Source organism: Pimephales promelas, chromosome 14, assembly GCF_988280905.1.
Source record: "Pimephales promelas chromosome 14, fPimPro1.hap1.1, whole genome shotgun sequence".
NCBI lineage: Eukaryota > Metazoa > Chordata > Actinopteri > Cypriniformes > Leuciscidae > Pimephales > Pimephales promelas.
The window spans coordinates 4,773,270-4,799,025 of NC_142782.1; the positions used below are offsets into that span (position 1 = coordinate 4,773,270).

General features: G+C 38.2%; 1 protein-coding gene across 1 annotated transcript in view; it reads right to left on the reverse strand.

Moving 5' to 3' along the window:
• Nucleotides 1–257: 257 nt before the first annotated feature.
• The window catches only part of bmp1a (bone morphogenetic protein 1a), a 115,047-nt gene continuing 89,548 nt past the window's right edge, over nucleotides 258–25,756 (reverse strand). The window contains exons 14-20 of the mRNA XM_089119300.1: nucleotides 23,988–24,148; nucleotides 20,714–20,894; nucleotides 18,852–18,977; nucleotides 17,172–17,299; nucleotides 15,699–15,912; nucleotides 12,813–13,063; nucleotides 258–4,411 (exon numbers count right to left, since the gene is read on the reverse strand). Of these exons, the coding sequence (XP_088975426.1) occupies nucleotides 4,274–4,411; nucleotides 12,813–13,063; nucleotides 15,699–15,912; nucleotides 17,172–17,299; nucleotides 18,852–18,977; nucleotides 20,714–20,894; nucleotides 23,988–24,148 (1,199 nt within the window). The 3' untranslated portion in view covers nucleotides 258–4,273. The remainder of the gene's footprint in view (nucleotides 4,412–12,812; nucleotides 13,064–15,698; nucleotides 15,913–17,171; nucleotides 17,300–18,851; nucleotides 18,978–20,713; nucleotides 20,895–23,987; nucleotides 24,149–25,756) is intronic.

The window sequence follows — 25,756 nt, forward strand, 5'->3', positions numbered from 1 at the left end:
TTTTTGTTTTGATTTTGGGGTGAAATATGTCCCCGTCTTTATGGGTACATAGAATATCATATTCCCATTACAACAGTAAAATCAAAAATAAATCTTTTCACTTTATTTCTAAATTTCACATTTATATTTGCAAATGCTGAAAATACTTGCTTGACTTTATATAGCTCTTCCCATCAATTCTGCTTAATTTTTAATGTTGGAAATGGTAGATGGGCATTAATAATGCACTGTGGTGACCATTCATAATTGATGATCTGTTATTTCGCAAATTCAATATGTGGTTTATTTAGAAATCCACACGGTCATCAAGATGAGCAGGAAGACAAACTCCATCCTCAAAGTGAACTCAAGACCTTGAAACCATTAGAAAATAATAAAATTCTCTAAAACACAGGAATTTTCCCTTCAGTGTTGAGCTTATATTTGGAAAAAAACACCAGTTATATTACAATTAAAGAAAACAAAAAATCATTCAAAATTACATTAGACTGCTTGCCTAGTGTTTCCCTTAAATTTGCTTTCTTACATAGTGCTAACTGCTGTAATTGAATTGTTATATTTGGGCTTTTATTCAGTTAATTAAACGGTCAGTCCACAATTCCTGAGTCTACAAGACAAAACGTGACATGAAGCATTTCAAAATGAAAATAACATTTTATGAAATAGATGCACTTGCTAACACTATGTGCAATACATAGGTGAAAATTAGCTATACAATATAAATAAATTGCATCTTTTGTCTGCAATTACACATAGCCGTACTTCTCATCAAGTTATCTATGGTTTAGTGTACTTTGAATACATTAATACATATTTACATACATACATATGATAAAATGCATAAACATGTACCAAGTCTTGTGTGGGAAGGCCGGTCAGGGTGAACAGATCAAGCATATACACTATTATGCTGAGGTAACATTTCAGAAATGTGATAAAACAGATCATTTGAAGCCCACAAAACACTCTATTTCTAACAGGAAATAACATGGGCAATTAAAAACATTAGGAGAATGTGCTTTGCTTAGCAAAATCTACAAGTGCTCCACTACTCTAAAAAGCTATGCTAGGAAGCATATTCAAATACAGAGATGCGAAATTGGCTATAGACGTCCTCTTGGACACACGAAATAAAATCCATTTGAAGAACTAGGATATAGTTGATCTTGAGCATAAAGCGTAACCATCCTTAGCTTGCAAGAACAAATACTGAGCAACTTGAGGCTTGAGGTGAACACGTGGCTCGAGGTGAACTGATTCAAAGTTCAGATGGAAGGCATTGCAGAAACGTCTAAAACCCTTTAAAACCCCCCAAAAAATGTTTCCTCTAAAAACCATAATCCTCATCATTTGCCTTAATGGATTCCACACACCCAAGTCAAAGAGTAGCCAAGTCCTGAAACGATTTAAATCTAGTGTCTTGAAATGATTCGGTGGCTAACGACAATCGGATATCCTGAACCTGAGATTTAAAAGAGCTTTAGGTAAATCCACAAAGGCAAACAGGTGTGAAATGATATCATATGATGAAAAGAGCTGTTGAAACGGAGGAGACAAAGTCGACAGCCTTTGCGGGAGAGAAAGAGAGAGAGGTAGGGAGCAGTGATGTAGACTGCACACTTGGAAATGGAGTGCGGGAACACTTTAGATCAAATAATCAACCCTGGGGACAAGACTATTCAGCACTATTCAGCACAAACTTGACATCTAACATCCTTTTTTTTCCAACTGACATTGGACATCAATGGAGAAAGAGCGATTTCAGGTGACTGACATGACTGGGGTTGCAGGGCTCATTTGAAATAGCACCATCCCACCAATCTCCCACACGCTGAGGTACGTTATTGGTACAAATTAAAATTTTTATAAAGTTTTAACAGTTTTTCCCATTGCCATTGATGTAAGAGCAACATCTACCTAGCAAAGGGGCACCTTAAGACTGCTAATTCCAGGTTTTAACTCAAAATCGTATTGCTGCACAGACAACAGACCTTAGTCAGAGTAGACGCCATATTTAAAAAAAAAAAAATCATTTACTCACCCTCAAGTTGTTCCAAACATTTTTTTCTTCTGTGGAACCCAAAAGAACAATATTTCAGAGTTCGCAGATTAGTCCATACAATGAAAGTCAATGGAGTCCAATGTTATGTTGTTTGTTTCGGACCTCGGTGACTTTCATCCGTTATTCCAAATTGCTTCTTTTGTGTTTCGCAGAAGAAAGAACGTCATAAAAGTGAGCAAGTTATGATAGAATCTTCATTTTTGGTTGAACTACCAGGTCATACGTATATTTTTAAGCTTTTTGGAGTCTACCCTGGTCCCTGACTATGGTCCATACATGCAGCTTTCATACTATGACTCGTAATTTGTTAGGAAAACAAAAGAAAAAATGAAATTTGGGTCATGGGCTGCAAGGAAAGAGCATGCGAAATAGGAAAAAAGGCAAGCGTTGGAACATCGGGACACAAGAGTGTAATGTGATTGTGCCTAATTTGTTTATGATTGGCAAAGCAGAGAATGAGTGTTTTGAGGATAGAAGCATACTACCAGGACCTTGGACAAGATGTGTGCTTAAAGGGATAGTTCACCCAAAAATGAAAATTCTGTCAGTATTTACTCGCCCTCATGTTGTTCCAACCTCGTAAGACCTTCGTTCATCTTCGGAACACAAATTAAGATATTTAAGATATTAAGATCGCTTCTTGAGGGAATGACTCTTGCTGGCATCGAAAAGTCATCAAAGACATCGTTAAAATAGTCCAAGTGACTACAGTGGCTCAATTTTAACTTTATCAAACGACGAGAACACTTTTTGTGCGCAAAAACAAACAAAAATAACGACTTTATTTCAACTATTCACTTCCTTCTCCATGGGCCCGTAGTCAGTTAACGTAGTGTGATTGCGTAGAGCTACGTCACACGAAGGCTCACCATTGGCCGTCGCTGGTCATGTGTGTGATGCGTGTGACGTACAATAACAGAAGCTTACGCTATTAAACTAGTAACCTGACTCGCGCAGAGGGAGAAATAAACGAATAGTTGAAATAAAGTCGTTATTTTTGTTGTTTTTTTTGCGCACAAAAGTGTTCTCGTCGTTTTATAAACTTAAGATTGAGCCCCTGTAGTCATTTTAACGATGTCTTTAATGACTTTTCGAGGACAGCAAGTCATTCCCTCAAGAAGCCTATGGACTAGTATGCAGGAGCGATCTTAATATCTTAAATATCTGAATTTGTGTTCCGAAGATGAACGGGGTTGGAACAACATGAGGGTGAGTAAATACTGACAGAATTTTAATTTTTGGGTGAATTAACCCTTTCATCTAAGGTCAGCTGAACCAAATTTAGAATTTTCCACCATTTTGTTTTTATGCAAAAAACAATTAACAGCCATCAGACATGGGCCACGTTTTGTTTATTAGTCTTTTAATATGATAACTGCTTCTGGAAAACCTCCTGGAGAGTGATAATATCGGGCAGGGAACCTTCTGGACTAGTGGCCAGGAAAAAGCGAGTTATTACAAATGCTGGTGCCATCACTTCCACGTTTCCTTCTAGCTGTACCACATGCATCTCTTTGACATACAGTGTCATTTGCTCAAGTAACGACAATGAAACCGGCCCACAACGCCCAACGAGACTCGTTATGAACAAGCAATGCCAATAATGTCAAGAAGAGATGATTGGTTCCACACAGTGCAGCGGTAAATCTCACATTTCAAGGTTGGAAAACCTGCAAGGAACCCCGTCCTGAACGCCCCGCTCCACACATTTCTCACTTCCTCTATCCCACGCTTGCACAGATGATTGGTTTGGTTGACTGCTTGGTTCTCCTGCAGGAGTTACTCAGTGTATTTGTGTTTTTCAAACGCACTCTTGGCTCATGAAAGATGAAAAATGGGGGGCGGGGTTCCAGTAGCCGACCAACTACACCCACCCTCCCATACAATAATCCCTTTCGATTTTGCCCCTATATTGGTATCCAGCAACTGAATACATTCCACCCCCTTCCCCCCTCCACATCTTTCCCCGAATTGAATAATTAAAAAAAGGTAAAAACAAGGTCTACTGCGGAATGGCTTTACTCCTCACAGTCATTAGGGGATGCCAGAACCCCTGTGAACTACTGAGGTGCGGTTGGCGTTCTTGCGGCTGGTCCGTCGAGTCTTGGTGTTCTTTGCGGCCGGGGGGCTCCGAGCGATGGGCGAGACCCTCCCCCTGGGGCCTTTTCGCTTCCCCCTAGGCCCTGCATGGCCCCTCCCGGCCACTAAGGGTCACTTCTTACGGGAGTGGAGTGTGTCCTGAAACTTGGTGCTGGTGTAACGCACGTGGAAGCCCTTCTTATTGATGGTGTCGTCTGAGCGAAATTTGATGACGATGGAGTCGCCAGCAGAATAGATCTCCTCTGGAGGCTGGAACAACAAAGACAGAGCCCGATATCAACATTTGAGCACACTGGATATCCCCTTTTATTACATAAACCCAACGTCATTATTATCAAATACTTTAAAATGTCAATCAATAGGATCATTTTTTGTGTATTTCAGTGCCCTGAGCAGTGTTGTAGTACTCGAGACTCGGTCTCGAGACCATATTTTAATGGTCTTGGTCTTGTCATGGACTTGGTCTGTGTCCATTTGGACTCGGAATTGACTCGTACTCGAACATTTTTTTTTTTAGGACTCGGAATTATTCCCGAGTCCACTCGAGTTCAATTAAAAATATTTTTCATGATTATTAATGTATGTTAATAAAATATTTCTTTAAATTGATTGACACGCCCAGTGATTGGTGATTTTCTAGTGCGCAACTGCGCATGACAAATTGTAATAAAATTACTTTTAACACCACCTACTATGTGGCCGTTTTACCCTAAACTGATCATATTTTTTCAACTCTAAGTAAATTCAGTAAAAAAAAAAAAAGGATTTCTCTAAGTAAATAAAAGTAAATTAGGTAATCAACCCTCACTGGTCTCGGTCTCGACTCGGACTCGACCGTCTCTGGTCTCGGACTCGACTCTCTCTGGTCTCAGTGTCGACTCGGACTCGAGTGAGGTGGTCTCGACTACAACACTGGCCCTGAGTAACATTGAGTCAACAAACGCTGGAAAACCCATGAGCCAGAACTTGAAGACTGACGCGCGTAAAAACAAAAGTTTGAAACGAAATTTACGCGCGTCAGAATCGAAATACGTTGGCGGCCATTGTTTTTATGTCGACCTAGCATTTATTGAGAGAGCCAACGTGCCCAGTTTGATGACCTGTTGTCCCACATCGGAGCGAGGATCACCCTCGCCCTCATCCACCTAATCTAGCTGTCATTTATTTTTGTTTTGATGATAAATAGAGCCAGCCTCCAAAAGTTATTAACTTGTCCTGTGATTTTTTTCTCTCTCACGTCCAGACACGAACTTATGCACATGTATGTTGTTTGTCTTTACATCATAATACTATTTCATATAATCTAGATATGAAAGGAATAACATTAAATACAAAATGAACATGTCTCGTATATAGAAATAATGTTTTAAGTGATAAAATATTTGCTTTGTTGTGCATAATCCCACCATGCATTTAGTCATATTACAAAATAATTTATTGAAGCATCCAGACACTTCACCACGTGAGCAAGCAGCTAGGCTCCTGATTGGTTAACGCGGCGTGAATTCACGCCAAAGTTCAGATTTTTCAACTCGGGTGGCAGACGCGAATTCGTGTCAAACGCGTGAATGCACAAATGGCACTAACTAAATCATTCGCGCGTAACGCGTGAATGAGGCGTATTCGCGCCTTCCGCGCCGCGCTCCACGCCTCATTCGCGCCGCAGGAATATTTTACGCGCGTAACACGTCTTTGCATTGACTTAACATTGAAATCATTCGTGCCTGACGCGCTATTCGCGTCCGGTGTGAACGTAGCATAAGACTATGTGTCATATTACTAGAGAGCAGAGCGGCACCACCACAGGCACTCAACGCGTGAACACTACAGTTTCCATTGTCTGCGCTATTTCTCTCTAGCCTGACTACGTCAGACTTCCTACTTCCGCTAATTTCATTTCGCTCCTGTAGTCAGTCTAAGATAGCAGCCTATCTTTCAGTTTTCCACCGGTCTTCGGACGGCTGGCCAATCAACGAACAGAGGGTGTACGTGACGTAGACGCTAAGCGCCGAGTTTTACAATTTGTAGGTTAGAGAAATCGAAAACCGAAACGACCACGGAAATGGGGAACGAGACACGGGATGCTTGCACCTTTCTTTTCCAGTCCTTAAAGGATAATTCCAGTATTTAACACCTTGAGTCTATTTTGTAGTTTGTTTTGAATGAAATAGAGTGGTGGACTTAGAAATTTTGGCAATGGGTCCTGTCTCGACTCTTTGACTTTTTTTTAGAATCGCCTGTGACAGCGTTATACTGGCTGTCTATGGGCATGCACAAACATGTCCTTAAAACAACCCTTAACGTTCATTTTCAAAAGTGGTTGGTGGTGTTTGTTCATGATTAAAAACAAATATATTGGCGCAATGTATGCTTTCAATCCGTGTTGTTTGCTATTGTGGAACTATTTATTCAGATACCTCACAACCGCGTATAAACTTCCGCTCGATATTTGAGCCTGAAGCGTTAGCACACTCCCGACCACTTGATGGCGACAACCAGGACGCTGTACGGAACACGGTGTCTAGCGCAGCGTAAAAAAAGTGCGGGAGCACAGTTGCTCTGCTCACGCTAGCCTTCTGAGAGACGGAGAACCGAGCGAAAAGACTACAACCAAATGTAAACAGACCCGTTTCCGGTAGCTAGCCTAGCGCAGTAATATCAACGAGTCCTCCAGCAGACATCAATGCGATTTTAAAAAATGACAAATAAAACACGACAGAAACGGTATTTCGCTACGCTACTTGTTTCAGAACATCAACGAACACCACCAACCACTCGGTGAGTTGCACAGTTTTGAAAATGAACGTTAAGGGTTGTTTTAAGGACATGTTTGTGCATGCCCATAGACAGCCAGTCTAAAGCTGTCACGGGCGATTCTAAAAAAGTCAAAAAGTCGAGACAGGATCCATTGTCAAAATTTCTAAGTCCACCGCTCTATTTCATTCAAAACAAACTACAAAATAGACTCAATGTGTTAAATACCAGAATTATCCTTTAAATATTTCCATGTCATGCTGTAATCTTGAAATTAAGTTGCAGCATTTCCGACAAACTCGTGAGGAACAAAGAGCTGTGTTTAAAAGATCTAATCCTAAATTTGAGAGTCGGCTACAAATATTTTCTTGTTTCACTCTGGCAAAAATAAGTTTAGAGGCCGTGATTGTACCGTGGATGCGTAGATTAACTTTGCATAATCAGCAAAAGTCGTTTACAGCCATGTTCACTCTGGTATTTCGCTCGCATCATCAAGTGTTTACATAGACGGTGTGCCATAGGGAGATTTCGTGTTTTCAGATGATCTGTGGGGATGGATAACCCAGTTTTTTTTATATATAACCATTACACTTTTCAACAAAGCAATTTGCACTTTACTATAATATCTGTAACTTTCTCCAGGTTATTTTCCCGGCGAATAGAGCAGGCGGCTACATGTGGGGTCCGACATGCATGACGTATTTGTTGCGTGCGTGGGAAAGTGTTGGTGATGGGTTTGTCAACACACTGGCGCGCTGATATGACGTTGCTGTCTGTGCCTATAGTATCCAGCTGCAGACCCGCAGCACCACCAGTTTCAGAACCCCAACGCCAGAACCCCAGCGCCAGAACCGGAAGTAAGGGGCGGAGTTACGTTCTAACTAATACCAGCGCCAGGAACGTAAGTGAGGGGCGGAGCTTAGGTTTGAAACCTAATAACGCCACCTAACGTAATTTGGAGGGTATTTTACACATGAAACAGCTTTTATGAACAAGAAACGTCCTAGTCCTACTCTCTACGTATGTTATGATACTACATTACAGTACAATAAGCATTTTAAAACATTGATTTTGTGTAATATAATTGTATATAGTTTCAGTTATTCGTTTCATTGTATTATGAGTTACTTCCTGATCATGATGGTGAAAAAATAATACTTGAAACTTATGGGCATTTTAATGTATAACAGTTTAATAATTTTAGCTAAGCAGTTTATACATACGTGTAGATTTAGGAAGGTAAGACCTTTGTTTTTTTTTTTTTTTTTAACTTTGTATAATAAAGCTTTGAAAGATATAAAACAAGACAAGCATTGGAGGTTTTCAAAATTATGCACAATTTGATAACTCATTAGACCTCTGTGATATTTTACGTTCTATTTATTTATTTATTGTGTTTATACAAATCTTAAATTGTTTTTATATTGAAGATATGTATTTGTAAGATGATTTTGATTTTTTAATAAAAAAAACGCATGGGTATTTTTTTTATAAAATCTACTTTATTTCACAAGAACATGTGCAGCATGCATTTTTCGTGTAAAATAATAATGTCAAAATCTAAAAAAGAGAGAAAATTCGGCATTGTTTTGTTAAAAATCTATACAAAATGACCAATTTAACCCAAGCTTGTTTTATCACAACAATCTTATAAATTTAACTTACAATGTATAAATTTAACTTACAAGGTATAAATTTAACTTACAAGGTATAAATTTAACTTACAACGTAGCCTATCAAATGAGGAACTCACTCGCAGGCCCGTTTTGTCCTTATATTCTTGCTAAAATAATTATAATGCAATAATAATAATTCCGCCCCTCCCTCACTTCCGGTTCTGGCACTGGGGTTCTGAAACTGGTGGTGCTGCTGCGGGTCTGCAGCTGGATATATCTCGTCTGTGCACATCTTTTCGTGAAGTGCTTTTAGCCCAAGAAAGATTGAACTTGTTAACTCATTTTGCCCACTTATGCTACATTTTCAGTTTGGCACAAAATATGAATGTAGAGGTAACGGTATGCATTCTCACTGTTTTATTTTATGTAACCATCTTATGTTATACGATGTCATTTCGTTGTAATCTTTAGTAAATATAAGTTACCGTTCTTATTTCACACATTTGATCCATGGTATTGCTTGGACACACATCAACATCATAAAAACCAAAGACATCTACAGCATGATGCAACGTCAAAATAGCCTAAATTATAAAGTTATGAAACTTTACTTTGCCCTCAGCCAAAACGTTTTGCCAAAAAAATTACAGATTAATGAGAACAAAGATTGTCCGTTAGATATACACGAGACGAATTATCATGTTTAACCACTAGACATCAGAGCCAGCGGCAAACGCCACAGTGGAAGTTCGATCATAGATTTGAGTTCGATGCATGATGTCTGTGGTTCGGCGCATAACAAATATATCTGATTGGCTTACGGGTAACCAACGATTTTAAACTTCAGAGAAGCGCCCCCTAGCGAGAGAGAAAACACTTCTCTATTCTGCCATTCGAGACTCTGCCTACGAAGCAAAGTGAAGTAGCAGAGTTTGGTATTACCAGGCTAATTTCTCTCCAGAAATTCTGATTGATATAAATGTTTTTGTACTTAGTTGTATGGATCTCTTAATCCCCTCACACAAGTGCACGTCAACGTGGGTATCTGTTGTTGTTACCGTCAAGCATGTTTGATGTTGTTGTTCCAAAACTGAGTCTCCATTTCTTTTTTTGACGGTGAACCAACGAGCTGGAAAAGTGTTGCCACCTTGTGGACAAACTTATTAAGGAAAAACGAAATTAAAGGCGCATGTGCGCGTCCAAACCATAGACATAGTAAAAAAAGATGGACGACACCACTTCGCTCTCTTCCATTGGTCGGAAGTGAAGCCGCCAGTGTCCTGACATGGCGCTGCTAACATCTTAGAACTTGAGTCTGCACAGAAGCGATTTGCAGAACCAGATATGCGTAGTCGTGAACAGGAAGTAAAGCCGCAAAATCAAGGCCCCGCCCTCAAATCAAATTGCAAGAACGCGCTCCTGCACTTCTTTTTTTATTATTAATTATAGAAATGTAGATATTCAATTTAAAGCTCCAATCTCCTCAGTTCTACGAAGAGAACCTGTCAGTCACAGCTGTCAATCATGACGTCACACCACAGCATCAAATAACTCACTAAAAACAAACTTATTTTTAAAACAAACACTTGAAATTACATCAGTGTGATAAAAACTATTGTAAATGACAGAAACCATATGATATTTAAAGTGTAATTTAATTGTTTAGTTGTTCTCGTATGTTGAATAACATGGGGAGGCCTATACTAGGACTGGCCACCGGGGGGCGATCGAGGCGTTTTGGCTTCACTTTTCGTGGCTTGTGCGGCACACTTGGTCCAAACTCAGTCCTGGAGGGCCACTGTCCTGCAGAGTTTAGCTCCAACTTGCCTCAGCAAAGCTGCCTGGAAGTTTCTAGTATTCGTATTAAGACCTTGATTAAATGGTTCAGATGTGTTTAATCGGGGTTGGACCTGAACTCTGTAGGACACTGAAGTATATGCTGAGCTTTAAAGGTAGCTGTCTATGTAAATGGTGGATAGTGAGGGCTTAAACCTCAAAAAAATGGATACAGCTCAGAGTAGTTTTAGCTGTATAGCAAAAGGTCTGGAAGATGTTAAGAGTTAAGAGTGTGTGATTGTTCTCTGAGCAAGCCTAATGGGTTATTTTGGGCTGTGAGAGCCTAATGTGGCAGCACACTTTTAAGCTCATGTTGCTCGAGGGACATGGTCCCTGCTGTTAGTAAATTGTCAGTTGCTTTGGATTAAAGGCATGTGCTAAATGGCAAGTTACCAAAATTCGATTGAGACAAATGCGCACTGTTTAACATCCTCTCGGTTCAAGTCAAACCAATATCTCAGCGGCCGTATCAGAATAACATCTGATGTACCTTGTCTAAAGTACACGTCAGCCCTTCTCATAATTTCTCATTGAACCAAAGTAAAAGTAATCATGCTGTTCTGTGACATATGGAGATGATCTCGTTCACGTATACACTGACCTCTTATTGTTCCTGAGATTTTGTGTGTAACACACAGGAAATGAGTAAAAAACCCTGATAAACTCTTTCAAAGGCCAGTCTTTATCCTATAAGGCAGTGCTGGATTGTGTCCCAAAAATGGGTCACAGGTCTGTTGTAATGGGGTCATGGACAGCAGGGTAAAACAGGACTGTAAGGGCCAGTGAACAAAATGTCTGACGGCTCATAGCAACTAATCAAGCATAACTAAGTCATTAAGAGTGAGAGAAGGCAAAGAAATGTGGTTCTGCATATAGCTGGAGTCCTGCTGGTGTGATTTTTTGTATTTAATTAAAAAGCTTCTCTGTGGAAAATGTGAAATTATAAGTTGATGTGGGCTAAAAATACCAAAGGAATAGTTCACCCCAAAATTTCAGTACTGTCATTATTTACTCACCCTCACGCATCCCAATCAGCTTCAAAACACAAATGAAGATCTTTTTAATGGAACCTCAGAGATTTCGGTCCCTCTAATAAAAGTCCATTACACCAAAAACTTTGATGATTCAAAAAGATCATTAAAGGAGTAGTTCACTTCAAAAAAACAAACTTTTGCTGATAATTTACTCACCCCCGTGTCATCCAAGATGTCCATGTCTTTCTTTCTTCAGTCGAAAAGAAATGAAGGTTTTTGATGAAAACATTCCAGGATTTTCTCCATATAATGGACTTCAATGGGAACCAAACGGTTCAAGGTCCATAAGTTTCAGTGCAAACTACAAACTGTTCAAAGGGCTTTAAACGATTCCAGACGATGAATAAGAGTCTTATCAAGCAAAACGATCACTCATTTAATAAATAAATAACAAAGTTTAAGTTTTATAAGCTAAAATGCTCGTCTTGCTCTGTTCTGTGATGCGCGTTCGTGACTCTCCTGTTCGAACTCGTTCATCAAAATGAACGAATCTTTTTTCGTGTCATTTGGTTGATTCAATGAACGAACTGACTCGGAAAAAGATTCGTTCATTTTGATGAACGTGTTCGAACAGGAGAGTCACGAACGTGCATCACAGAACAGAGCAAGGCGACCATTTGACCTTATAAAACTTAAACTTTGTTATTTTTTTTTAAATGAGCGATCGTTTCGCTTGATAAGACCCTTATTCATCGTCTGGAATCATTTAAAGCCCTTTGAACGGTTTGCACTGAAACTGTCTTTTGGACCTTGAACCGTTTGGTTCCCATTGAAGTCCATTATATGGAGAAAAATCCTGGAATGTTTTCATCAAAAACCTTAATTTCTTTTCGACTGAAGAAAGAATGACACGGATATCTTGGATGACATGGGGGTGAGTAAATTATCAAAAGCAAAAGTGTTTTTAAAAGTGAACTACTCCTTTAAGACATTGTAAAAGAAATCCATATGAACCGAATGGTTTGATCAGATGAACGGATTAAACTTAAGCATTTATCCAAGTATGAACACAAATCAACACTCAAAGAGAATTAAATATGTAAGCAGAAGCTCAAACTTTCTTACAAGATCAACGAGAACCAAAGACGCCCGTTCTCAGGTTTCACAAAAGCACATTTAAGCTTCTGCAAGAGGTTTGTTCTCTTGCATTAAGATTGAGTTTCAGTTTAGCTTATTTGATATGTTCTATGTTTGTGCATGGATCAATATGTGTATAAACGCCTAAATTAAATCTGTATATCATATAAAGTGAATAAAGATTAGCGCAAGTCTTCTGGGTTTGGAATGACATTCCCTTTTCAAGGTCACTTTTACAACTAAGCTTAGATATCGTCACAACTCCTCACATGCAATGTAGAAGCATTTCGATTTTTGCAGATTTTATGTAGTAAATGTAGATCTGTGTTTTACCCCTGATCCGCAGTAACGGCCTAGTCTGGGTGATTTGGTGTCCGCCCCATCAAACAGCTCCATGTAATCATAGCCACAGTCGGCCTCCTCCTCGATTTCGAAGGTCTGGAAGATGAGCTCCACACCGTAGCCCTTCTCTGCTGTGATCACCCACTGACAGTCTGATGCCCCGGGGTAGTTATTATCACCAAACTGGGCATGAGAGTAAAGGTCTTTAGTTTTCACCTCCGCTTTCAGACGACCTCCACACTCTGGAGAAGAGAGGAAAATGAACATGTGAGGTAATTCACAGGTGAGTCTGACTTCAGCATCTCAGCAGATGACTATATCAATCGGTAGACTTGTGGCTGAGATCCGTATCCAATGACATAAAACACAGCGCTGTAGCTTAGCAACTAACTTACATTGTTATATTGAGATTCAACACATACATTTGGGATTTCCAAACTCTTTTGTCACCCGAACACATTTGAATTAAAATATTAGTTAAGACCAGTTCACACTAAGGACATTAACAATGAGTTAATGCTTTAAAAAGCATTCTACATTAAAAATAGATGTGGAGTTAGTCCACGTCACAAACAAACCAATCAGAATCCACCTGACTTTAAAGCATTTAAAGTGGTAGACGACAAAACTGCAGTGTGTGCATATCATTAAAAAAAAACGTTATCATGTAATTCTTTGCATGAACGGGCCTTTACACATAATAATTTAAGTTAATATTTCCATAATTTAACATGTTCATGGTTCTCTAATGTTGATTAATGGCCAAATTACATACAGGGAAACAAAATATTTCATCTTTATTTTACAGTTCCCCCATGAACCCACAAGGGTCTGCGAAGATCTGAAATAACATAAAAGGTCAAATATAAAATGGATAGGTCTAGCTCTCAAATATTTTACATAATGTGTTATAAACCATGAAATTTCCAGAGAATAATTTCCAGATCTTTCAATTAATATAATCAACAATCATATTGATCATTACAAGTTGCACCAATTGATGGTATGGTCTTTAATCGCTTGAATATGGTAATCATAAATGGTCTACATCATGGCTGATAAACTACATTACTTAAATGGAAAATGTTTTAGTTATTATTAATATTAGAAAAACATTAATTATTGAACACTGTAAAATTTTTCCCGCTACTGATCGATATTTCCATGCAATCCATGTTTTCATGTTATACGTTAGGGGGCGCTATTACACATCGTCTGAACGAGAACTGATTTCCGTATCGAAACACAGGTGAAGAAGAAGCAGAAATAAGCCATAGAAGCAACATAGAAGCGATTATCAAACATTAAACAGCATATAAATCAAAACTGCCTAACGTTAGGTGAATGAAATGTCGACGCAAAACGAAATATAGAACTTAAAGGTATAGCGGAGGATTTTCTTTTTCCGGGTGGGTAGTCTATACTATTGGTCCACCTAAGTGTCAATCATTCTGGTGATATGTTTACGTAAGGCCGTCGTAGGCTACGTGCTCATCCCTATGTAGTTTTCACTTTCATGTGTATTATGTCGGAGTTACGGTTTCAGCCATTCCTTTGAAAACGGCTGAGGGTCGAAAGAGAAAAAATGTTTACTAAGTGTATGATAAGAAGAGAAAGGCCGCAGAATATAGAAACAAGACCAGAGAGATTTTGGGTGAATATCACACGCTGGCGTGCGCTAAAAGCACAGGTTGGGCTTCTCACTGATGCCGCAGTCGCGAAGATTCTACCAGACAGGTAAAGTTTGTCACGCTATTTGGAGAAATCCATTTAAAATCACTAGTAAAAGTTAATGCAAGCTACAATGCTAGCCCTGGCACGAGTCATGCACCGCATAGACACGGTAAACATCTCAATTTGTCTAAAGTAGCCTTTTGTCCAAAATGGTAAATGGTATCACGCTGAAATATTCTAAAATCTTGTGTGTTTATTATTACACAAATGCAACAAGCTACTTCTCCATATGCAACTATGTATAAAAATAACGTATTAACAATGAGAGATATTAGGTTAAGGACCAACGTAATAGCACTGCTTATATGTTGCTATGTAACGTAATTGCGATTTGCAAAATAGTTTCCTCAGAACGTATTTCGTGTGATACAGGGTTGCACATATCATGTCTTGAGTCCTCGGTCACTCAATCGATCAGTATAATAAGTAAATAAAACACGGAAGGGCATTTGACATGTTGTCTTTTTTATGAATGTTTTTTAGTTAGTTTAGAATTTGCAACATAATTGTGCAAGGCATATAGACGTTCCCTAGCTCTCGGGAGCAAGAGTGTTGTGTCTGTGCATGTGCATTTATTTTTAAAAAATTGGAGAGGGCGGGTCTTCTCTAAAATTTGGAAAGATCCTCCGCTATACCTTTAATTATATATTTAAATTGGTGGTGTTGATGAACTCGATCTACTCCATCTGTGTTTTCATCATTCTGAATTCGATCCGGACAGAAAAATGGAAATTTTCTCAGCTTTTTGTTTAAATTTTTTTTTTTTTTTAAACTTACCCACATTCAAGTTTGATTTTAAAAAGAATGCTATTTTAAAATCAGAGGCTTTGATCTTTCTTTTTATACATTCTATGTACATTTAAAGCATTGCCATATATTCATACAACAAAATATTTTTTTGTGTGAAAATTAACAAAAATGCTGGCGTTACCTGGCAACAAAAAAAGAAAAAAAAATTTCGGGAAAGAATTAAAAAGCAAAAAAAGCAATTTAATTTTATTTTACCAAAGCCTGTTTTTAGGAATAAAACGAAGCAGTTTTATTATATAAGATTGGCTTGTATAAGGTTATATTATACCAGTCTCTTACAGACTCCAGTATGTAACGTTAATGCACATTTAATTTAGATAGACGTGTGCTCACCTGCAGTATGGGAAGCCTCAAAGCCTTTCTTCTGCACGGAGTTGTCAGAAAAGAAGCGGATGAACATCTTGTTTCCGTTGGATATGATTGGCTGAGGTTTCTTGGTGCCGCAGTAGCGTCCGAGGCTTGGCGCTTTCCCATCCCGACCATCATAAATCTCAATGTGGTCATAAGCACATTCCAGATGAGGCTCCATGTCGATTTCATTGAAAGCCTGAAACAAGCGGCTCAAGTCAAAGTTTGAACGAAGAAACATCAGATTTTCAAGAATTATATAGCTTCATGATACAAGACTTCTGATGTAATCGAGCGCCATGTTTACGTGAAAACCAATGGAAAAGCAGCACAGTAGAATGCAAAAATACGTTCTGTGCAAACAACCCCTAAAGGACCATTCACACCGTTTTAAAAGGTGAAATGCAGGGAAGTGGACTGAAAAATAATGTCTATGTCTAGAGAGGGTTTAACTTTTTTGGAAGTTTTAATTGGTAAAAGACGTGAGACACGATAGTCACATGCTTTTAAAATAGTCTTTTTTGTCGACTCTTATTATGATCTGTGTCTTAAAGGAGTAGTTCACTTTTGAAAAAACTTTTGCTGATAATTTACTCACCCCCATGTCATCCAAGATGTCCATATCTTTCTTTATTCAGTCAAAAAGAAATTAAGGTTTTTGATGAAAACATTCAAGGATTTTTCTCCATATAATGGACTTCAATGGGAACCAAACGGTTCAAGGTCCAAATAAGAGTTTCAGTGCAAACTATTCAACGGGCTTTAAACGATTCCAGACGATAAATAAGGGTCTTATCAAGCGAAACAATTGCTCATTTAATTATTTTTTTATTTTTTTTAAGTTTTATAAGATCAAATGCTCGCCTTGCTCTGTTCTGTGACGCACGTTCTTGACTCTCCTGTTCGAACTCGTTCATCAAACTGAACGAATCTTTTTCCGAGTCAACTCGTTCGTTTCGTTCGTTGAATGAACCAAATGACTCGGAAAAAGATTTGTTCACAAGTTCGAACAGGAGAGTCACAAACGTGCGTCACAGAACAGAGCAAGGCGAGCATTTGAGCTTATAAAACTTAAACTTTGTTATTTATTTCTTAAATGAGCGATCGTTTCGCTTGATAAGACCCTTATTCATCGTCTGGAATCGTTTAAAGCCCTTTGAACAGTTCGCAGTTTGCACTGAAAGTGTCGTTTGGTTCCCAATGAAGTCCATTATATGGAGAAAAATCCTGGAATGTTCTCATCAAAAACCTTAATTTCTTTTCGACTGAAGAAAGAAAGACGTGGACATCTTGGATGACATGGGGGTGAGTAAATTATCAGCCAATTTTTTTTTTAAAAGTGAACTACTCCTTTAACCCAATTCTCCATACCGTTTAACTACATCACATGGTAATGGGGAGCCACTGCTGTCCATTCCCCGACTATTGTAAATACGGATGGAGAGAGATTGAACATACTATTTTGATCCGATGTCCTGGAGTGGTGGACAGGGCCCAGGTGCAGGCCTTCTTACTGGGGTATTTATCTGGCCAGTTAGGGCTGGTGATGGTCCCACTCACGCTGTTCACAACGTGATCGCAACCGGCTGCAAGAGATACCAATAACACGTGATGTCCAACGTCGAATACACACACAAACACTCTTCCTCTTGCTCATCATATGAGCCATGCTCAAACTATAAACACTGAGAATCAGTTTGGTTTTTGGCATTGCATTTCATAACCTTCTCAAACACCTTTTCTCCACCATTTTATTTCTTTTCTCCCAAGCACTGCTTCTCTTTCTATTTATGCCCGCAAGAGGAAGGCGTTCTCTAAAAATATCCAGACGCTAGTTAGTGCCAGTGAGCTTAAATCAATGGTGAAGGTTTCTGAGCATTCTTGTGCTAATAGGGAATCTAAAACAACCAGACTGGTGTTCATTTCTCATAGAGAAATCTGCTAGATTTAGGCAAATACTTGTCAAAACCAACCCCAATCTAGGGTTGTGGATTATCCTTCATTATAAAATAGACCGTTTCAGATTGGACGAACCATGGTTATGCTCACCTGTGACCACACATCAATCCTATAATAAAAGTACATGGATAGTTTACACATTAAGAATGACAATCCTGTGCACATTTACTGGTTTAAAACTCTCAAATATCAAAACGCCACTGGATCTTGTGTGCATCATAATCAAATGAGCTGCAGTTTTGATTAGGTGGAATAAAGAACAAGACTTGAAAGCTATGACAGAGGACGATTCTACATTTCAGTCTGTTCCTCAGTCACAAAGCTGATTATGAAACATGATTATGGTTGTTTTGTGGTGCTTATTTGTCCTTTTTAGCAAATCCTTCAAAATATCTTATTTTGTGTTATGCACAACATATTGAACATTGGTTTATTTTATCATATAGTAGGTGCGACTAATTAGAGCCAGACCGATATATCGGCCGGCCGATATTAGGCATTTTCCAAAATATCGGTATCGGCAGTCATAATGGCCGATAAATGAATATTTAAAAAATAAAATAAAAACAGATGAAACGCGCTTCAATCATCTCTCCCTGGCCTGTTATGTTGAAAATGTATGTTTTACAATTTGCAGTATGATGTTATCTATTGCTCATCATAGACTAGCTAACCACAAAGCTAGCTAATGCCACTATCATCAGTGGAAGACCGCTAACGTTAACATTAATGAGCTTGGAAACCACAATGAACTTTTTCTGCCTAAATAAAGTTATGATTACTTTATTTATAGCTAGCATATCTCTAGTTACAGTCCCTGCATTGTAAAATATATAAGTTATACTTGCGAGGAGTGAACATTTAGACATAGAGAAAAAGTATCAAACGTATCTTGTGCAGAAAAGTTAGCTTTTCTTTTACACGTGTGTGAAATCCAACAATATTTAATAAAAAAAAAAAATATCGGCCGATATATCGGATTTGAAAACCCAAAAATATTTGTATCGGTATCGGCCTTCAAAATCCTTTATCGTTCGGGCTCTACTACTAATTTTATAAAACAATATGCTATGATTTTGAGGGAGTTTACATGGCCTCTCATGGCTTATTGCTTCAAAGCAACACTGCCTCTGTGTGTATCAACATATAAGTGTGTGTGTGTGTGTGTAGTTTTCACACCTTCCTTGCAGTCATGTTTATTCTCATGAAGTACAAAGCCACTTCTGCACTGACAACTGTAGCTGCCAAAAGTGTTCACACATTCATGCTGACATCCGCCGTTCTCCTTAGAGCATTCGTCTTTATCTGTGAAAACAAAGCGGCAGATCTTAACAAAACACACTCAGGATTTCTTCCCTCCTAGAATGATTAAAAAAAATATATATATTATTTTAATAAAGACCTGTTTACTTTAACAGATTATGATAGAATTGCACTTTGTGAATTGTGTTTCTTTAACGACAAAATGTTGAATTGTTACATTTTGTTACAGCACCCCCAAAATATTACTAGTGTGTTTAACTTCTACTCTATAACAAATAAAAAAAATACAATAAACTTTTTCATAAAAACAATCTTGTAAACAATCTTCTTTTAAATTGACTTGGTATGTGTGATTTGTACAGTTTGAATCAATGACAGTGTTACTAAGGCCAACAATTCTTTGCTATATATACTTATACACACATTTATACATTTTTGACATCTATACCATGGGGAAAACTGTCATTTTTATATTTTTAATATTATCTCCATTTTAGTACAGTGAACTCATTGTCATGTTCAAGAAACCAATTTGAAATGATTTGAGCTTTGTGACATGGTGCATTATCCTGCTGGAAGTACTGTAGCCATAAACAGCCATAAAGGGATGGACATGGTCAGAAACAATGCTCAGGTAGGCCGTGGCATTTAAACGATGCCCATTTGGCACTAAGGGGCCTAAAGTGTGCCAAGAAAACATCCCCCACACCATTACACCACCACCACCAGCCTGCACAGTGGTAACAAGGCATGATGGATCCATGATCTCATTCTGTTTACGCCAAATTCTGACTCTACCATCTGAATGTCTCAACAGAAATCGAGACTCATCAGACCAGGCAACATTTTTCCAGTCTTCAACTGTCCAATTTTGGTGAGCTCTTGCAAATTGTAGCCTCTTTTTCTTATTTATAGTGGAGATGAGTGGTACCCGGTGGGGTCTTCTGCTGTTGTAGCCCATCCGCCTCAAGGTTGTGTGTGTTGTGGCTTCACAAATGCTTTGCTGCATACCTCGGTTGTAACGAGTGGTTATTTCAGTCAAAGTTGCTCTTCTATCAGCTTGAATCAGTCGGCCCATTCACCTCTGACCTCTAGCATCAACAAGGCATTTTCGCCCACAGGACTGACGCATACTGGATGTTTTTTCCTTTTCAAACCATTCTTTGTAAACCCTAGAAATGGTTGTGCGTGAAAATCCCAGTAACTGAGCAGATTGTGAAATACTCAGACCGGCCCGTCTGGCACCAACAACCATGCCACGCTCAAAATTGCTTACATCACCTTTCTTTCCTATTCTGACATTCAGTTTGGAGTTCAGGAGATTGTCTTGACTAGGACCACACCCCTAAATGCATTGAAGCAACTGCCATGATTGGTTGATTAGATAATTAGCCTATATTATAATTATATATATATATATATATATATATATAAAAAAAAAACAGGGTTTTTTTTGGAATTTTTTTTTAAATTTTAAATTTAAAGCAACTGTTTTCTATTTGAAAATACTTGAAAAATTGATTTGATTTCAAATGTAGTTGATTTCAAATGTAATGTAATTTAACTCTCTGATTTAACTCTATGATGAACTCTCAGAAATCATTCTAATATAATACATCACACATAACAAAAAAAAACCAAACAAAAAAAACACGAAACACATTATACCAAAATGCGTTTTCAATAACAGCTATGGTCAGATGTTTTTAGTTGTTTTTTTTTTCCACGACATGCTACGTTTTGTTTGACGTTTTTTGAATTTCATAGCACGCACTCACCTGAGAAGAACTGTGCCTTGAAGCCCTTCTTAGAGACAGTGTTGTCAGATTTAAACTCAATGCGCATGTTGTTGTACTGAGAGGTGATGGCCTCCGGTTTCTCAGCTCCGCAGAACTTCCCGTGCAGTCTGGAGTCGGCAGAGAGTCCGCTCCTCACCTCGACAAAGTCATACTTGCACACCTGAACAGGAGAAAGCAAACCGGAGTCATCCAGCAGTTCCCCTTTCAAACAACCCACATCTTGAGAAAGGTCCGTCTTGATCAAGGTAACCCAAAACACTTGTGGCCTTTATTGCATTGTTTTCTGCTTTGTATTAATCACATCTGCATATACTATTAGTCACTTTGAATAAAAGTGTTTGATCAATGTAAAATGTAAACGTATGTAAAAATGTAAAAGGAGTGGGACATGTTTGTTTTGTAAGAAACTGGATGGATCCTCCATTTTAGTGGCTCAAAATGCCCCAAATAATTCATTGATGATCACAGCTTTTCATTGTGGTTCAAATTCAGAACACATTTTGACGATAGCGGTTCACGAGCTGTACTGACGTTTCTGGAACAAATGTTGTTTTTGGCAATCGATAACGCTGAGACAATTCACTCCTTTCACTATTAAACGTATGGAAGCCCTGAACCGCAACCTAAAAAAAAAAAAAAATCTGTAAAAAAAAAAAATCTAGCATTTCGAGATTAAAGTCGAAATGTTTCGAGATTAAAGTCGGAATGTTTCGAGATTAAAGTCGGAATGTTTCGAGATTAAAGTCGAAATGTTTCGAGATTAAAGTCGGAATGTTTCGAGATTAAAGTCGGAATGTTTCGAGATTAAAGTCGAAATGTTTCGAGATTAAAGTCGAAATGTTTCGAGATTAAAGTCGAAATGTTTCGAGATTAAAGTCGAAATGTTTCGAGATTAAAGTCGAAACATTGTGCATTCATAACAGTGCGCGTCCACTGGCTCAGAGCGCGCGCGTGTGCGTGTGAAGTCGAACTGCCATGGATAAACACAAAATAGTAGCTTTTTACTTTTATCTGAATTACTTATCTTACTTTATCGTTATAAAACATAATGCGCCGGAATAGACTTTAGCCTATAGGAAAACCAACACGGAAAACACTTTTCAGACTGGATGGAGAAATCCAGCTTTATGAATGAATGAATGAATGAATGAATGAATGAATGAATGAATGGGGCATTTATATAGCGCTTTCATATATGCCTAAACTCAAAGTGCTTTACAATCATATCAGAGAATCTCTCCTCAACCATAAGTGGTTAATAAATCTTAGGAAATCACAGGATCCGGCCAAATGATTGGATACAGAATGATGCACTTAAAATGTATCCAGAGAGTATTTACGTTGAAGAGGGAGACCGAACAGTTACTGTTGTGTTCTCGAGTCTCGACCCAGATAGTGTTGACTAGACGAGCACGAAAACAACTCAGAAACACTGCCACTAGCACGTGTGAGACGTGTGTAGAATTTTGTTGAAAGGCCATAAAAGTAAAAAGCTACTATTTTGGGTTTATCCATGGCAGTTCGACTTCACACACACACACACACACACACACGCGCTCTGAGCCAGTGGACGCGCACTGTTATTAATGCACAATGTTTCGACTTTAATCTCGAAACATTTTGACTTTAATCTCGAAACATTTCGACTTTAATCTCGAAACATTTCGACTTTAATCTCGAAACATTCCGACTTTAATCTCGAAACATTCCGACTTTAATCTCGAAACATTTCGACTTTAATCTCGAAACATTTCGACTTTAATCTCGAAACATTTCGACTTTAATCTCGAAACATTTTGACTTTAATCTCGAAACATTTCGACTTTAATCTCAAAACATTTCGACTTTAATCTCGAAATGCTAGATTTTTTTTTTTTTTTTTACAGATTTTTTTTTTTTTTTTAGGTTGCGGTTCAGGGCTTCCGTATAAACGAGTGCCAGAACAATGAATGAATGTTCCAGTTAAGTTCTACTGACAGCATTACTACAGGCAATATCCACTAAACAAACAACAATCATATTCAGAGTAAGTAAGTGCATTACGCAGTACAAAACTGGGTCCCACTTTATATTAAGTGGCTTTAAGTACTTTGTACTTTCATTGAAACAAATAATTGGATACAATGGACTTTTTGTGTACATACATGTTTTTACATTGTACTGTACCAGCATGTAATTGCAGCTGTAACTAATTTATGTAATTACATCTGTAATTACACAGCTGATCCATTCCTTACACTTTAACCTACCCATACCACCACACCTGTCCTTAACCTAACCTCAATAGCAGCAAAAGTGTTTTACAATACAACATGAGCACAAGTACATTGTACTTATTTTTCAATGTAAGTACATAGTACTTAAAGCCCATTTAATATAAAGTTGGACCCAAAACGGTAGTAGAGCACTTGCTACGTGACAAGACATTCCAGACGGATTAAAAGCATAAACGTGCAGCTCGCATTTTAGAAGCACTTGTGTTCATACTTACATACAAAACATGTGTTTCATCCTTTTAATGGCAGTTGAATATCTAGTTAACTCCTGTGGATGGAGCGTAAACTCTATAAGGATACCAGAAATGTAACTATCTGCAGTCTCTTGCCCTATAGACTTTCAATGCATGTCCATTATTGTAAACAGATTTGTTTTTGTGCTCATAATTATTTTCTGTGGTAATTGGCAATATGTCACTGATTTAGTCGATAGAGCGAAACCTGTACGGACCCAAAATATTCCCAGCTTTAATTTACCCAGTAATTATTTAGTAGGCTATTAATTTGAAGCTACAAAATGCTCAGGAAAACTTGCAGCTAATTTAAACACGTTTTAGTGCGTCGTCTTATTCAACAGACTAAGAGCTATTTAGAAAACCCAGTCTATGCCAACGGCCTCATTTTATTAGAGAAAAAAAAGTATTTAGCACTAATTTAATGATGTTGCTGTATATTAAAGCGATGTTAGTGGCATCTTTTCAAATCTGAGATATAATATAATACCATAAAGACAGGCTGGAAGCTATTTGGTAACAGAACAGCTCTGTTATAAACTGATAAACATTCATGTACCGAGTGTATTGGTCATGCGAGCTGCATCAGGCAAAATTGCCGTAAGCTATCAGCAATGAACAAGTCAGAAAACATGAAGGCAATTTGAAGAAGTCAGTCCCTAAAGCCCTGTTGTGACTCACACTATCGAGCTGAAATGAACCAGACAAACCCACCCCACGCAGAGGCAAAAACCTAGAGCTCACATCGTTCCCCTCAGTCTCGAAGACGTCGAAGAGCAGGGTGATGCGGTACTGCGTGGGCGCCACCAGCTGCCAGATGCAGTTCTTGTTGGGTGGATACTCCTTGGGCCAGCCTGGACTGGTGATGGACCCATTCAGCTTGGTGATGAAACCCCCACAGGCAGCTAGAGAAAAAGACAAAAGAAAAACAACTTTAAGACAAATGGCAAAAGCAAATTTCAACAGGATCTGTTGACCAATCTGAGTCAAGGACTTCTAAAGGAGTAGTTCGCACAAAAAACCTTTGCTGATAATTTACTCACCCCCATGTCATCCAAGATATCAATGTCATTCTTTCTTCAATCGAAAAGAAATGAAGGTTTTTGATGAAAACATTCCAGGATTTTTCTCCGTATAATGGACTTCAATGGGAACCAAACGGTTCAAGGTCCAAAAGACAGTTTCACTGCAAACTGCGAACTGTTCAAAGGGCCATAAATGATTCCAGACGATGAATAAGGGTCTTATCAAGCGAAACGATCACTCATTTGGGAAAAAAAAACAACAACAACCAAAGTTTAAGTTTTATAAACACAAATGCTCGCCTTGTTCTGTTCTGTGATGCACGTTCGTGACTCTCCTGCATCAAAATGAACAAATCTTTTTTCAAGTCATGACTCAAAGACCCCATTTACACCTGGTATTAAAATGCGATCTGTATCCAGATAAGTTATCCGGATAATAAAAAACGCATGTTAATGCAAGGTGTAAATGCGTTGTGATCGGATCGCGATCGGATCTGCCTGACCACATCTGGAGGTAGTCTGGCTCGCATTGTGTCCGGATCTTTACTAGGTGTAAACGCAATCTGGTTGTTGAAACCATGTATATTTTACTCCTCCCAAAAAGGCAAAAAATAAACGAGTGAGCTTGTTATATAGGCTATATGTTAGGGCTGGGTAATAAATATCGATTTCTCGATATTAATCGATTCTCATTTTTACGAACCGATATCGATTCTTAAATCTCAACAATCGATTAGTCATCCTGTTTCATTTGAATGAATGGGACATTGTATCGCGGCTGCGCGCATAAAAAAAAAATCGCAATAATCTTTGTCCTTTGTTACTATTGATATGAAGCAAAGTCTCAATTTTCAAATTACGTCCATTTTCTTTAGAAATTCAAAAGCATAAATAGAGTTTTGGCGCTGTGGCGTGAGATCGCTCTGACGCAGCTCTAGAGAAGCAGCAGCGCTGATCTCTCTTCCGGGTTAATAATAGCAGTCACAGCGCGAAATAAACATGAATAAGCGCCTGAAAGTGTGTTATAAAGATAGAGTACAACTTATCGAAATTCATATCATGTCACATTGATTCGCTCAATCAGCGTTTTAACCGTGGAAAGACGTCAGTTAAACAGCTTGTAATCAATGTATCGTCATATTTACCTCAGAAAACCCACATCAACTCGTTAGTCAGCTAGGAAAAAATAACTACAGAGAGGAGCATTTTGCTAAATATATACACCATTTAAATGTTTATATTTCATATAATCTTCTTATTATAATAATAAATAAAAGTGTAATTTAAGTGATTCATTCATTATTACCTTCATATTAGGCTAATGAAGCCTAGTAGGCTACAACTTTACAGCATTAGTTAAGAGATTTGATTCCCTTGAGAAAAAATGCCATTTATTGTAACTGATATCCAAAATAATCGATATTGAATCGAATCGTAATCGAAATCGAAACGAATTGCAAGCTTGTGAATCGAAATCGAATCGAATTG